This window comes from Crinia signifera, chromosome 1, assembly GCF_055691185.1.
Source record: "Crinia signifera chromosome 1, ASM5569118v1, whole genome shotgun sequence".
NCBI lineage: Eukaryota > Metazoa > Chordata > Amphibia > Anura > Myobatrachidae > Crinia > Crinia signifera.
The window spans coordinates 168,707,858-168,724,768 of record NC_139217.1 but is presented as its reverse complement, the minus strand read 5'-3'; the positions used below and the strand labels follow the sequence as shown (position 1 = coordinate 168,724,768).

The following is a 16,911-nucleotide window of genomic DNA, read 5'->3' as shown; positions in this document are numbered from 1 at the left end:
TTAGCAATGGCACTAATATAAAAGAAACATTAAAAGCTAAATTATTCAGTATTGCAATACAGGTGTGTTGGATGTTTAATATATATATGACGATGCTTTATCGAAATGTAAAATAAATTTAGACTAACCAAAATCAATGTGGGATTCAGAGATTGCATCCCTGGTGAGATGTTCTACTTATGCTTGTGTAGATAAATGATCATATTCATAACAAATGGAAAATTCTACTCTAGTACGGATATTTGAAAAGGTTACACATACCTGTCAAAGGAGTCTGTAGCTACTTTATACAGATACACAAAAAGTTTGCTGCAGTGCCTCAGCACAGGGCACACAGAGTCCAACTGCACCAGATCCTCTTCTAGAAGTCTCTGAAATGGTTGATTATTGGAAGGGAAGACGTTTGATGGTTTGATTTTCCGGGATTCCGAGAAGCAACCAAGCAGCCTAATGGCGTCAGACAGTTTTTCATACTGGATCTCAGTTCTGAAGAAGTGGGAGTTTGCAGGCTCATAGCGCATGGCCGCCGTCAAAGTGCAGAAAACAGTGTAAAGAAGTTCAAAGACTTGGTTCTGGTTCACCTTTTCCCCACCATTTCTTGGTGGACAGCTCAAGGACCTCTCCATCGCAACCAACAGAGATGTGATATATACAAAGCCTCCAACTTTTCGAAAAACCGTCCTAGTCCGGTGGCTTTCTCTTAGAACTATTAAAAGTGCCTATAAACCATAATACAACAACCGTTATTTCAGATCTATTTTTCCCCACAAGACCAAAAAAAGTACAAATATTTGTGCATCATTTACCAATTTGACAGAAGTGAAATCTCATTACATATTTTTATCATCTATGACTGATAATACTCCATTATTTCTGAGTTTCTATTAATGAAATACTCAACACTTATAAACATGTATTTACTGTGCAGAGTACAGTATAGAGCAGGCATGTCCAAACTATAGCCCTCCAGCTGTTGTGAAACTACAAGTACCATCACGGCTTGCCATAGTTTTAGCATTTCCTAATTGCAAAACTGTGGCATGCCATGATGGGACTTCTAGTTTCACAACAGCTGGAGAGCTGTAGTTCGGACATTCCTGGTATAGCGTATTTAGGGGTCTATGTACTTGGCCTTTGAGAGAGTTAAAGTGGATGGAGATACAGTACCAACCATTCAGCTCCTCAATGCCATTTTTCAAATACAGCCTGTAACATGGGGGTTAGGAGCTGACTGGCTGGTGCTTAGAACACCGATCACTTAGAACTTAAATGTGTTTTGACCGGTGCCACAAATACTATACCGTCTGTTCTAAAGCACCCCGTTTTATTTTTTATTTTCTAAAGAAGGGAACTATAATTAAGCACAAATGAAGGGAGAACAATTTTGTTCAGTGATTATATACATAATTTGTGAACATATATGCACACATACACAAGGCACTGTGCTCTCGGAACCTGCTGTGTTATGTACTATGCTAATGGCTCTGCAATCAACCCAAATGCAGTCATTTTATGACAGATAATAAGATTAATAAGTAGAACCTATAATTAAGGACCAATTCCATTCAGATGAACAGCACAGAAATATGGAAATCTGAGAAAAGTGTGATTGCAGGTTATCATATGACTGAGCTAGATGGGAGGGAGGTGAGAGGTTTTGCGAATCTCACCATCTGTAAGCTGTTAACTAAAAATTACATTTTTCTAAATTCAAAACAACCTGATACTGTAGCAGCAACTGCAGATTAGATACACTAGGAGGTAGCAGCTCACCCGCAGAATGTCGGTCTTAAGCTGCAGCTCCGTAGATGGTGCAGAGTGCATCAGTCCTAAAAGGGTCCCCATGTCATCATCTCCACTGGGAGACAACATCAGTTGCTGGATCACCATGAGAGCATGCTCTCTACACTGAGGGTATTTGACAATGTTGTGCACACATCTTGCACCTCCAAACTCTCTGAAGACACCTGTGTGGTGACAAAAACAAAAAAGCAGACAGTTTTATTCAGCTAGGTTTGTATTCCAAGTGGAGATAAACACAAGGCAGTACCTGCTTATACTTACATGGAACAAGAATAAAAGAAAGGCCTCTAACACTGAAACCACACTTCTCAGATGCTTATCATTTAACTAAGAACTAAAGTCTCACGAATATTAGCCAAGAGGTGTATCATGGACTCAAAGAAATGGCCAGATTGCTTATTAGAGACACTGGTTCAGACCATAAAGTGGCTCCTTAGAACTTCTGCATGAATGCAGATGGACTGGATTTGGTCTTAGAGCCATCTGGCCAAATTACAGGAGGCTCTATTTCTGCGATGGGATGATGGCCTCCCACACATTTACCGCCTGTCCCAAATGGAATGTTATAATAACACAAAACAAAATAAACATAGAATGAACTATAACCTTATTAAAAAGGTGTTGTCCAATGTTGGACAGCCACTCACTTAATATAACCTATACCCTCATAGCAAATAAAGGAGAGGATTTGAACTGAAGCCAGTTTGCACCACATCCACTGGAGACGCAACTCACATTTACTATACTCCACTTAATGTTTGCTCTATGGATCAAGCACGGTGAGCACATGGCACAATGGGCTTTCTGTAAGTATAGTAGAAAGCAAGCAACTTGGCAAACCATGTTGAACTGCAGGTGGGGCAGATGTAAAAGTGGGCAGAGAGATTTAGGTTTGGGTGTGTTAGTTTTTTTCTGTGTAGTGGACAGCTTTATTTTTACACTGCAATTTAGATTTCAGTTTGAACACACCGTTTCCAAATCTAAAGGTCCATACACACTGGGCGACTATGGGCGGTATTCAATGAGCCTGATTCACCATGTTTTTATGGCGAATTTGTGCTGTTTGGCGAATTTTTGAGTAAAACGGTGAATCACCCTATTCAATGACCAGATGGCGAATACATTTGAAGGTTTTTTTCGCCATGATTCACCGAGTAGCAATCGCTATCTTTTTATGGAAAGTGGAATGTGAACTTTTAAAATAAAGTGTTTTGTTTTTTACATTTGGTGTCAAAAAAATCAGGAATTTTATTCTGAGGAGGGGCATGCTATTTTTATTCATGTGCTGTAAGCACATGAATATATATTTAATTAAAAAAAAATATTATTTTTATTTTATTTTTTTTACACAGCAGCCAGCAGGGGGCGCCGGAGCCGAGCCGCTCATTAGATATTCATATATTCACTGCACCCGATCATTACATATGCACGATTGGGTGTAGTGAATATACCCGGTCCCCTGCTGGCACCCCCGGGGGGGCAGCCTGTGCTGCCTGGCACCCGGGGAGCCCACCTCCCCCCCACATACGCTCTGGGGCAGGCAGAGAGACTTCCATCTCCCTGCCGGCCACCGTCCTCAGGATCCCTGCGGCGTTCGCCGCAGGAGCTCATATTCGCCGGTCAGGGGCAGCCAGCCCCTGACTCGTTGAATACCGGACCCGGCGAGGCTCCGGAACGTGGCGAATGTGCAGCGAATCCTAAACAGGATTTGCTGCACCTCACCGGTATTCACATTGAATACCGCCCTATGCGTTCATCGCTGTGGGGAAAGCCGATCCGTGCATACACATTGAGCGGCTTTCCCCCTGCCCGGCACTGACAGCTGTGGGGGGAGGGGGGGGGGGGGGGTTGGTGGCTTTGCATAGCGCAGAGCTATGCAAAGCCGTCCTCAAAGCCGCTCATCTGCTGTTAATACCAACAGATGAGCGGCTTTCCTGGCGATGATGCGGGAGCACACAGCAGCGCTCATCGCTTGGGCATACACACAGGGCAGCTTTGCTGTTTTGATCAGATTTCAGCTCAAAGTCGCCCAGTGTTTATGGGCCTTAACTCTCTCTGCACATGTTACATCTGCCCCACCTGCAGTGCAACATTGTTTTACCCAGTTACTTTCTTTTTTGCTTTACTTACAAACCTGAATGAGCTGAAATTAACAGAGGAAATATGAAGTTACAGAATATTACGGGTAGTTGGATAAACCCGTACAGAGGAAATGAGTCGCACACTCTCTAATCGGGATGCAGTTGAAATCCCGGCGTTCAAAATCCCAACGCCAGAATCCCGACCGCCGAAATCCCGACACGTTCTCCCTCCGTGGGTGTCCACGACACCCATAGAGGGAGAATAAATTAGCGTGCCGAGTGTAGTGAGGCACCGGTCCCACTGCGTGGCGAGCGCAGCAATGCCCGCAAGGGGGGGCGATCCACATCTCCCCCTTTTCGGGATTTCGGCGGTCGGGATTTTGAACACCGGGATTTCGTATGTATTCAGTCTAATCACAAGAATCAGAAATGTAAAGTGGTGCAATACTGCTCAGTTTTTTCCTTTTCATCAGCGACCAGAGATGTCTTAAAGAGGTGTCTTACATCTGCAAGCATTGTAGAAATCATTCGATTGTCGGTGATCGTCGAATGATTTCCTCCCCTCATGCAAGCTGCGAATGGATGTTTATGCTAAACATCCATTTGCACACATGCGGAGAAACTCAGCGTGTGAGGGGTGCGGCCATTTGCGCAGGCGGCATTTAAACCACGCGCAAAACTGTGAAATTCGCAGCTTTGCGTGTGGACCAGAATAAGGTCCTTAGACCTGATGGGGCCCTAGGCATGATACAGAATAAGGTGCTTACAGTAACATCAAAAATCTTATAATCAATAGAAATTAAATTAATTGAATAAAATGTAATAATATTGCATATAACATCAATTCGGCATCTGCAAATATTCAAAAATAACTAAAATGAAGTACACATTAAAACCAACTGTTGTTATATAGACTCAGGGGACCATGAACCCACCTGATGTTAGTATGGTATACATTCAAAGTGGCAGTTTGCCATGCACCGCTTATTTGTTTTTTTATCTGCTGAGAGGCTCCTTTTTTTATCTATTGCGCTGTTACAGGCAGGGATCAGTAGGGGAGCCAAGGGCCACAGCCCTGTGTGCTGCTAACCCAGCAGACAACGGGGAGCAGAGGTGAGTCTGTACTGCGGCGAGTCCTACCATGGCCAGGAGGGGGGTGCTCTCTGCTGACACTTCCGCTTCTGGGCAGAGAGCAGGCAGCGTCTCTCCAGCCCAGCAATCCATTGAGGACGACTTCGCTACCAGACCATGCAATCACTGGCACTGCAGAAGCTCAGGACCTCCACAATCAAAGCCAGATTGCTGGGCCCAAGGCTGGCGCCTAGGTTGACTAGCTGTAAATCCGGCTCTGCCCAGAGATATTCAATCATAAGCCATTTTCTTCAAATTTACAACCAATGCGTTTTAACCCATAGATTCAGGGATAAATGCCTGGAGCTATGGATCAATGTTCTTGTGGCACCAACGATATGGCCACTTACCTATGACTTCAGTTTAAGCCGAAGGAGTAATACACATACGGTTACCTATTACACATCAATTTGTTGCCTTAAATACAAAACTATAAAAAATAGGCAAGTGCACAGTCACCCAAGTACATGATTTACAAAGAACAATGAAATGAAGGATGTCCTCATACAGTATGTAACACATTTCCTTTTCATTGTAACTACATATACAGTAATCATTTTAATTTCAGGTAAACATTTTATCCAACTGAATGCAAACCATGCACGCATAGTCCATCATTATTCAAATGTAGTGCTGTGTTAGTTTTAAACCCAGTCCCTACGAAAACAGCAAGAGACAGGGGCTAGATTAAATCAAACATACATGATACTCCTAAACAGAACCACATTGCATAAAATCCTATTGCACAGCTGTTTAATACAAAGGAGGTTATTCTGGTTGGTGCGTAAATTTCCTAATTATTTCGGAGCGGACCGCACGCCACGCTGTGCGGACATCGTACGAAGAAACGCCCACCGGTCCTCCGCATTCGGACGGACTCACACTTTAAGAAGAGGGCGTGTTTACGGCGACATCCAAACCTTGCGTGTGCGGTGTACACACACATATTCTGCACGGTCTTACAGCGTCTGCACGGTCTTACAGCGTCAGAACGGACGGGAACCTGCCCGTACGCACCGATGCGGTGTATTAACGCAAAACTCACGACTATTATCTGAACTGGCATGTGCCAAATAACATGCTCTTAAAATTTTATGTTTTCCCTAACTGTAATAAATTTTTCATTTGATCCCCAAATGTGTGCTGTTATTGGTGAATGTAAAAGTGACATGGATATTTATATTAGTGATAGCAAGTTCTGTCCATTGCTTGCAGTGTAAATGTGTGTAAAAAATGCTGCCGTGCTTTCAGCATAGATTTGTGTGTTTTGTAATGGTCCATTTAAGCTGCAATGGTTCCAATTGAAGCAATGACAAGAGTGTAATTAATGAGTAATGAGTAGAGGAGTGGATTGTATTGTGTTCAGCTGACATTGGTTCAAGTGCGGGCGTACTAATTGGGCGTTCCGAATGCCTAGCGCATGACCGAGTGGTGTCCGCAAAGCAATACTTGCTTATGGAGACCGCATATTTTCTGCCTTTTGGTTCGTTTGCAGTCGGTGTTCAGTCCGAATGCACGCCTACCAGAATTAGTGCACGCCCTCGTGTACGCCCATGTTTACGCCCAGTTTAGCCCACTTTGAAACTACGCCCCTGTGTACTTCCGAATGACGCCCATATTACGCCCATATTTCCAGAATGAATGCGGTGCACTTTTCTGTACGGTATTAGTGAGAACGAGTATGGAGACCGTGCGTGGCACATGCGCATAGCCCACGCATGCGCAGACGGCTAAAAAACGCCATCCGAAAGAATTCGGAAAATTACGCATCGACCAGAATAAGGCCCAAAGAGTTTTTTCCCAGAGGTAACATACCGTACCATGAGAAAAAAGGTTTAAATTAGCATGCTAGACTATGGAAAATAACGGCTATCCAATGATATGGCAAATGTTTGTCTTAGCCTAGAAACATGATAAATCATGTTCAAATTATGCCAAAAATATATACTGTAAAACATTATGGCGACTGTCAAATTAGACCGGGAGATATGCAAATGTTTTTTTTGTGGGTTTTTTTTATGCTTGTCATGCAGCACTGGGTAGAGCAGTGCATTCATGCTATATATATATATATAATTCAAATAATGGGCACAATGCCGAAAGTGCCATATGGAGGTATTGATCGTTCGGTCCACAGTGTCTAGGTTGACAGTCAAAGGGTCAACACACCATTTAAAAAAAAAAAAAAAAAGGATTGTGCCTATGTCGACATGGACACTATAATTATGCCTCATCCCCTCACATAGCTCGAGTTTCGGGCAAGGTGCATAGCTGAGCTTGGCACACTATTTTATTCTCCCTCTCTAACCACTGAAATGGTAAAGTATGCACGAGTCTGCTTAAAAAAAAAAAAAAAAATTAATGAAAACCTCATGTCAAACTTTTTCCATGCCAACCTGTTGCTCGTGTCTACCTTTTGGCCATGTCGAAATTTTGACTATCGATTAATAGTGGTCAACCTTTTGACTGTCGACCTAATGACCACATCCCTGTTTGGGTGCCAAACAGGAAACTTTTTGCACATTTCTGCTCGCCACCACCGGAGGCTGTGAGCAGAGACGTGTTAAAGGGTGCCTGTCTGGAGCAATGCCTGAATTGCTACTTTGGGCGTTCATTTGGCAACATCACCAGAACAAACAACTGAATTGCTCCCTTAAGGTGTCTGTCTAGAGTGGAAGTAGTAACAAAGGGAAAAATATCGGTCAAGGGAAAAATAGCGGCTCTTGCAATAGTAATTATGGTACTTGTTAATTAGAAGGACTTCAATAGAAAAATCTTAACTGCTGCTTCAGGGAAAGATGAGAACAAGGTGCAATGGGAGCCAGATGACTCTTTATAATGGGGAGAGAAGAATATGGTTAAGAACCTTGAAAAATACAGTGTTTACCATTCAACCAGCCCACAGGTTAATTCTTGAAGGTTGACTTCATGTCACTCTAAAGTTAATTATTTAGTAGCCCGTATTCAATGCGGCCGGCGAGGGGGTTAAAAGTCGAGGATAGTCGAAAACAAGCCACCTTTGCCGTTTAACCCCCACGCCGGCCGCTCACCGTATTCAATGTTCCAGGGGAATCCTCGCTGTCCTCTGACAGCGAGGATTCCCCCAAAAAGCAGGGAACCACTGCATTTAGCCACGCTGTTTTAGCGGCCGTACACGCCGTTTCCATGACACTATAAAAACCCAGCGAGGTGGAAACGACATGTGCAGGGAGTCAGTTGAATACTGACCGCGTGAGCTGTGACAGCGAGCAGTCAGCTAAAAACTACATTTTAATCATATAACGGGTTTCTGGGGAATCCTTTATCGCCTCAACTTCTGTAATCACCACATCCAGACAGCAGAGGAGGGTCCTTTAATAAATATTAATAAACAGTATTCTAAGAAATAATTAAAGCAGGATAACAGAAAACATATATTACAAAGTTCAATAAAATATGCGACTGATGCAATGTAAAAGTATTGTTGAACAATTACCGGCATTGGTATTTGATCCCTGTAGCAAAACTGTTAGTGTTTCCATCACCACCAATGCCAACTGCCTTTGGTCCTCGGTTGACTGCATTACTGTTGTGCAACCTGTAAGAAAATAAAAATAAACTTCTGAAAGTTAATAAATGTGGTCTAGTAAAATCGTGAACTAAGTAGCATATGGAATATGAATAATAAAAATGGTCTAAAAAAATATATTGTAGAACACCAGCCTAAAATGTTTAACACAAGAAATCTTTTTTTGTTGTATTCCTAGGTACACAGTGACCGACATATCGCCAACAGGCCACTGGGTCTGTACAAATGATATGTCTGTGAAGAACATCATTCACGGTAGACCTATCATGTCAGTAGTGCAGCACAGCAGATGGTCGATATATCTGCAGATATACAATAACAAGTTTAATAATTAGCTATTTGTGCAAATATTAATTTTGTAATCAATGCTGCATTTATAAATGAAGAAATACCATTAGTTATTTTTAATTATGGTAAATTACTTTCAAAACATATTAACCAATACGAGAATTGGCATAGTGCCTCTCTGCACCAAGTGCCCAGAGCTAGAATTGGCCTAGCGCCTGTGCACACAAGCTGCCTGCGGATATTGGATGCCAGGTGTCTACTTGAGACCATGGACATATAGGAACTGCAGCTGTTACTGATAATATTTTGTTACCTAATGTATTAAGCAGGGTCTGAAGCATGAGGGTTACGTACAGTACTAATGCACCAGGCCTGGACTCGGATGGTCAGCTTGCTGCCAGAATCAGCAGACCCGCAGGCCCTTTGTCAGACACTCAGGGCAGAAAGGGCTTAAGATGGGAGCATGTGGGTTGCATGCACAAGGCAAACGATGTTCCTGTTCCGATGATAAATACTTTTTCCATCAAATTGAGGAATTTCGATGGTTGCCAGACATCAGATTTCCAATGCCCATCCGATGACTGAAAGCCTTGTACATTTATGTACGTATTCATACAAAGAAAGCACTGATGGTTATCAGATGGAAAGCTCTTTGAGGTCAAGGCAACCATTCAATCCCTGGATTGTTGTTAAATTCTGAATGGGTCTGGACAAGTTGACCCAGGAGCTAAAACCCAGAGGTAAATCCCATGGCTCATTAGTTCACCCACTAAAAATCCATTAATCATTTCACCCACACAGCGCCCATTGACACATTTGTTAACTCTTTTAATACCGGTTGACCTCCCTCATCCAGCACCCATTACGTCATTCAACCCAGAGCTCAAAAGTAGCACCCATTAACCACTCCCCAACCCAGCTACTCTTCAGCCATCCACTCTCGATAGTGGGAGAATGTTGACAACCATGCAGAAGTTTTACCACTCACTTCAAAAAACATTCATCATACATGTGACCGTTATTAGTACCCGCTTCACCGCGATCCACATGTGAATTGGGTCCATGTAAATAACGGTAACAGCCAACATTTCATACATCTAACCCTAAGTTCCCTTGCATGCAAGGCTCCTGCTGATTATTCAGCTACTTATTGTTCTTCTTGTACAGAGGTGGATCTTGCAAAATTGGCTGTGAGAGGTGGAAGGGGTGAAAAGGGGGCAGGTGTGCATGATACACCGGGCTGATGACACTGATTGCCAAAGGAGCCAGTTGCTGCAGCCCATGTATAAATAAGGGACAGTGCACAGGCAGCTGAAGGTTAGAAATTATGCGTCCGTCACCAGCAGGGAGCATGATAAGAATGTCAGAGGCATCCCTCATTTTTATACCAGGCAGCCTAAATCGGGGTGCCCCATTAATTCCCAGCACTCTAAGCAGCTGCCTAATGTGAATGCAGGCCCTGCTCACATCACAGCGACATAACAGAACATGACATGAAATTATTGTATTAAAAAGGCTTTCCCACATTTGCAAAGAATAACATTTAACATAAAGGGTGGATTAACCCTTTAAGTGCCAAGTGAATTCGTCAAAATAGGTGTAAAAATTGGCAAACATTTTTATTCATCATGATGACCCGTAATGTTTACCTTATATAGGAAATATAAAAATTAACACAATTTTTTTATTTGAATTTGTATAACAAATGTGAGTGATGCTGGCATTTTTAGTGGATATTTTGCACATCTCTCACAGAGATGTAGGCACTCAAAGGGTTAAATGTATTTCTAGGAATAACAAATGCTTAACTTTAGTCTCACTGGGAAAAAAAAAATAGGGAAGCAAAGCATGAAACGCCTACCTTGTTCAATATATGCTTGGGCAGGGTCTTTCAGTACAGCAGCATACTTGTGCAAAAGGTTGACCATAACCTCTAAGAGTCCCACTTCTTTAAAAACATCTTTAAAAATGTGATGGTGGCGTATGAATTTTAGTAGAGTCTTAGTGGCAATGATGCTACAGGAAAACGAGGCGTTTGACTTTAAAAGGATGCTGACACTGATTAGTTCTTTGCATGGTATATAGTTCAAGCTGAAAACCACAAACTCAAGCATCTCAAAGTATTTCACTTGCACATCAGGCAACTTGGTAATCTTTTCTGCAAACTGGGATAGTGTGTGCTGAGACTCCAGAATAAAGTAATTGGCATTGTCCGACATGTAAATATTGGTGATGGCATCCAGGATAATCTGTGCAAGGTAGCAGGTCTTTGCTTTTAGAAATGCATTCTGTAGGACCGCAAAGGCTTGGATGTTTCTCACACTCAAACCTACAAATAAATAATAAAATGAGTAACAATACTAATAATAATAATAAAACGTAAAATCACAGGCCAACCTAATTCCTATGTAACCACCTCAAAAGATCATCATCATAGATTAGCGGATGACCATCCTAATGTCAAATAAAATGTATACCATGCTTCCTTTGATTGGACTGAAAGATGATATTTAAATGTTACAGTGAACAAGCTTTAATACAATGTGGCTGATTAACTAATAGCCATAACCAATTTTAGTAAAGAACCAACCAATCAGCTCCTGTCATTTTTTTTCAAAAACAGCCTGTATAAAATGTAAGGCAGAAGCTAATTGGCTGGTACTTTATTATTTTAACTTTTTATGTACTTTAATAAATAAAAAATAAAAATGTCTTAAAGTGAGCACAAATTTAAAACCCATGTCAAGAATAAAAATTAAAAAACCACTCTTTATGTAATAAATGAGACTGCACTGGATATTTCAAACCATTATAGCACTAAGTGAAACATCAAGGACAATTATTCACCTGACAGCCTACTGCAGCCCTGTTACCTCCATCCTTTTACACACTGCTGAAGCTCTTGTAACATCTTTAAGACACATATCCTAAAGGCATCTGGTACAGTCCAAAAAGCTATGAACGCAGTCATTTCAGCTGCGTGCCCTATCACCCAGTCCATTACTGCACAGCAAATTTCAAAATGTGTTGGTCAAGCACGACACACTTAAACAGAGTAGCAACTACCTAGCAACCCGTATCTCAGTAGAGAAAAAGCTTTAAGGACATACTTAAAGTATAAACACTGTAACTATTTCAGCTGAGAACACAAAAAGCTTTTGAGATTATACATAAAATTATATAAAAACATGTAAAAGCTTTCCCATAAGCGGTACGACACAGCCTTTACACCTATTTCTGTAACTGAGAAAGTTGCTTTTACATAAACCCGAGCCAAACAACAAATATATTCGCTTCAGACAAAGAAAACAAAAAAGCATAGATCTGCCTTGACATTCCTCAGTATACTTCAACTATACTATTTCATTACAATTTATCACCGAGTATACTGGAAAAAGATATAAGGATGTATTAGTATCAAGTCATTGTCAAGTTATAGACAGACCAGAGGAAGAGATGTGTCAGGGTGAGTTCTATAGAAATTATTCACAACAGCTTTCACTTTTTTTCAGAAACATTTAGTATTGTGCCGCACACACACTACTATTGTAGTCATTTCACAGCCATACACAATGCAAGGCTGTTGTAATGTAGAAATAATGTAAATTCAGCACAAATGGGGAGTTACTTACCTTTTCCAGCAGGCTGCGGGACGGCAAAGCCTGGCAACAAGAAAGGTGCCCCTGTAGTTAGACCAGCTGGTTTTAGTTCATTTACACCATATGTTGTTAAAGAAGTAATTAGGTTAACCAAGTCCTTCAGTGCATCTTTGGATTCGTTCTCTTTAGCTTGATCTAGCCTACAGGAGAAACAAGATTACATTTTCCTGCTGTATACATCTAATTACACCTAAAAGATAGACTATAATATTAATTCTCAGCCGTGAAAGACATATGGAGCCTTGGGAAAACACGTACAGTTTGACAGTCGTACTTTTAAGTCACACAAAACATGCTTAAATGTCTGCACTAAAGATATTTAGATTTATCTTCTAAAAAAAGCTTTGCATTTATGTGAAATAAGGGTCACAATGTATAAAATACTGTATATAAGAAGTCAGACATAGTGTGTGTGTGTGTGTGTGTGTGTGTGTGTGTGTGTGTGTGTGTGTGTGTGTGTGTGTGTGTGTGTGTGTGTGTGTGTGTGTGTGTGTGTGTGATCTTAGACTTATTTTTAATAAATTTGCAAGGCGTGCTTTTGCCTTGTAAAAGAAATGTACGAGATTGGCTTGCATACCATGTGGGGACTACAGCTAGTTTAAAATAATTAGCTGTCCTACTTGTGACCCTCAATTTCACTCATTTATATATTGTCACTAGCTGGACTATGCTTCTTCTATACGGACAATGGGAATATAGATCATTCATGAGACCACAATGGCTGCAGCCTGTTCATCATTATTATTATTACTATTATTATTAATTAAGGAGTGGAAATACTCTGCAGCAAAAAACAGGTGGCATGACAAAACAGATAAACTACAGTACATTCAAAATATTTCAACACGTACTACCTGGAAATCATTATTTACTTACTGCTGGGGACATTGTTAGTTCCTTTATACGAAACAGGGGCACTAGAATGTATCTATACAAAGGACATGGGCACGTCTTTCACTTAGGACAGTGAAAGCACTAGTAGGGTCACAAAAGCAAGTAGTCCTGGTGCATATATATATATATATATATATATATATATATATATATACACATATATACACACATACATGTATATTGTTAAAGTATTACCCTGGCACTCCCTGACCAGATGTACTAGGAGAGGACAGTAGTACTCATTTTTTGACTTGATCATTATGCCGTCTACTCAATAAGAGGACACGGACACATGTGAAGCATACTCATGCAAATTTTAATTGAGGGGCTTTTTAATTAATTTTTGGACATTTTACCAAGTATTGCACCTGTAGGAATATATTTTTTTTCTTTCATAGTGTGCCAGAATTGGGAAGATTGCTTGGTTATTAAACAGTACCCATAACCTACCGCTCCAACTAAAGGAGACAATATTGACTGTTAAATGTACTGGCCACCTTTTGTCTTCTCTACAAAGCCAGGCATGTTTAGTTTTTGAAAGTTTCGAAAGACCCAGGTAAAGCGCAAATGCGAAGCCACTTACAGTACAGAATGTCACATCACATATCAATATGTAATTCTATAAAAACTACAGTTAGCTAGATATAAGTTACTACTGGTGGAAAATTACCAAGGGTGGGATTGCATGTGCATGGTCATATTCATCCTTCATTTGGTCTTTTTTCCAAAGCAGAAATATTTTTTCCACTATTCCACCTAGGTGACCTAAACTACTACAGTATTTATTTACTCATCCAAAGAGAAAAAAAAGAGATTTATGCAACTGGTGGAAAATAACAAAGGCATAAAATAACTTTTGTCCTTATTCTGCACAACTAAAATCAGTTGCCCTGCACTAACTTTCAGCACAGATTAAATGTTCATATATCAGCAAGGATAATGAATAGATTTGCACAAGACCTTATTTCAAAGTAATTTCCTGTTTGCCCAATGACAGCGCTACCCTAGGACAAGTAGTAGCCTGGTTACTAGAGTCTTGCACCTGGGTGGGAGTTTGCTGTAGAATGCCTATTCTGATCAGATCAGCCAGCCTCTTCAACTGAAAAGATGTAGCTTGTTAACAGCATATCTCTGAATACACTGGTTTACAGCTTAAAATCTAATAACATATGTACTGTAATTATTCAGATAGATCTATAAACAATTAATACAGTCACTTAGCTAATTTGTGCCTTTTAATATCATTATAACTTGTAGTAATTATGAGAATAATCAATCTAATTTCCTGCAATAGTGGGTACACCAGCACTTCCTCTTACAGCCATTAGGCTGCGACTCATGTCAGTCACGCAGCCTCAACATCAGTTGTAAAATGGCGGAAATATGGACAAACATTGAGGTGCACAGTGTGATCAGATTTCTGTTTCCAAAGGGCACATCAGCAGCTGATCTTCAGCACCTACTTGTCAATGTACTGTATACAGTAATAATAATGTTACAGAAATAGGTTTGGGTTTGGTGCACTGCCTTTGATAACAGCAATCCCAACATTGAAGATGAGCAGCGATCCAGCCAGCCAAGCATGTCGACCAAACCCAAACCTATTTCCTGACATTATGCCATCACCGTACACCTTAACAGGTTGGCAATGAATTTCAGCTGCTAATTTGCACTTCGCTTTTATATTAATGTGAACTTTAATGTTTGACTATGTTTCCGCCAGGCTCTGCCATCTTACACCTGATACTGTGACCGTATGACTGATATGAGATGCAGCCTAATGGCCGGGACGGGAAGCGGTGGTCTATCTGCTCTGGCAGGAAATAAGAATAAAATAGAGAACACTTCACATGTGAGATGTCTTGTTACCTTACTTAATGAACCACCCTCATACACTAGTAGTGATTCCCTTTTTGTGATCATAACCGAACATTTAGACCATATCTGCAACATCAAGCTTATAGTTACTAACAATCCCTAGTTTTCAGGCATACTAGGCTAGGTGCTTTTAGAAATGTCTGTCCCTAAAAATGTCAATATTTTTCAGTACAGACTAACTGCCCAATAAGGCGATTCTTAAGCCCCATACACCACTAGACAATACTCTCCAGGAGTGATATAGTTAATGATATTGGTAGAGATCCCGGCCAAACAATATAGCACATACACACAGAACAATGGGGCAGATGTATTAAGCCTCAACAAGAGATAAATGCAAGAGTGATAAGGAGAGATAAACGTCCAGCCAATCAGCACCTTACTGACTTTTTTCAAACACAGCCTGTAACATCGCAGTTAGCAGGTGATTGGCTGGACGTTTATCTCTCTTTATCACCCTTGCATTTATCTCTTGTTAAGGCTTAATACATCTGTTCCAATATCGTTAACCTGGCATGAACATACAGTCGTTGATTTAGTAGGCAACATTGGCTTGCATATACAGACAACTGTAGAGATCATTAACGACCCACGGGAGCGCACACACCTAATGACATGAACACTATATCGGTATCATTTATATCAGTAATGATACAGATGTAGCCGTCCTCATCTAGCTGGGGCACTAAATGAGGATGGTTCTACCTGTATATTGTCTAGTGCAGTGGTTCTCAAACTGTGGGCCCCGACCCCAAAGTGGACCCCGACCTGCTCAGCATGGGGTCACAACACCATGTTGCGGACCATCAGGTTGATGACTTTTCTAATCTCAGTCAGTGATTCAAAGAGTCTGAAAGATCTGCTGAGTTGACCGTTATTTCAGACCACTCACATCATTTTGTGCCTCCCCAATGCTGCCATGTATGTGCTGTGATGACCTTCTGCAACAACTTGCTGGGGTCCTGTCATTATTTTTATTGTCTGATGGGGTCTCAGAGCAAAATTGTTTGAGGACACCTGGGCTAGTGTGTATGGGGCTTTAGCTGTAATGGGACCCCATAAGCGGTGCAATTATTGTATGCGTTTTGGACTAGATCGTATTGCATACATTTTGAACGCGGTGCAATGACAATTTAGTACAATAAGTGTGTGTAGCACATACTTTTTGTGCTGTGCGATGTGATGTGCGCGGGAGAGAGCATCGCATCTGTTAAATTGTACTGTGTATGGGCACCTTTACTCTTAATAGATATTCTTATCACTGTTTTAAGTTGATGCATATTGAAAAATACAATGTAAAATGCAAAAATGTATGACTTATTCAGGTCAAGAAAACATGACCTAATGAGGATTGCAGGGTTGCGAGGTCACCGGTGTAATGACAAGCTTGTATGCACCAATTCAGCAGAGCTTCCCTGGCAACGGAGCCAGCTGCTTGCATTTAGTGCCCTGGCTCTAAATGAGCACATGAGATTAGAATGAGAGGAACTTGGTCTTTATCAATGGCATTTATGAGACTGAGAAGATGTGGACACAGTTTTACATCAGATTTTTCTCCAATAATGTATAATAACTGTATAGAACTGTGTCTTTATACAGGTTGTACTAC

At 41.0% G+C, this 16,911-nt stretch overlaps 1 protein-coding gene across 5 annotated transcripts in view; it reads right to left on the bottom strand.

Moving 5' to 3' along the window:
• WDFY3 (WD repeat and FYVE domain containing 3) overlaps positions 1 to 16,911 on the bottom strand; it is a 237,277-nt gene that overhangs the window by 120,963 nt on the left and 99,403 nt on the right. For all 5 annotated transcript variants that reach the window (XM_083176583.1, XM_083176592.1, XM_083176599.1 and 2 more), the window contains exons 9-13: positions 12,504 to 12,670; positions 10,733 to 11,200; positions 8,491 to 8,592; positions 1,774 to 1,967; positions 262 to 719 (exon numbers count right to left, since the gene is read on the bottom strand). In XM_083176583.1, the coding sequence (XP_083032709.1) occupies positions 262 to 719; positions 1,774 to 1,967; positions 8,491 to 8,592; positions 10,733 to 11,200; positions 12,504 to 12,670 (1,389 nt within the window). The remainder of the gene's footprint in view (positions 1 to 261; positions 720 to 1,773; positions 1,968 to 8,490; positions 8,593 to 10,732; positions 11,201 to 12,503; positions 12,671 to 16,911) is intronic.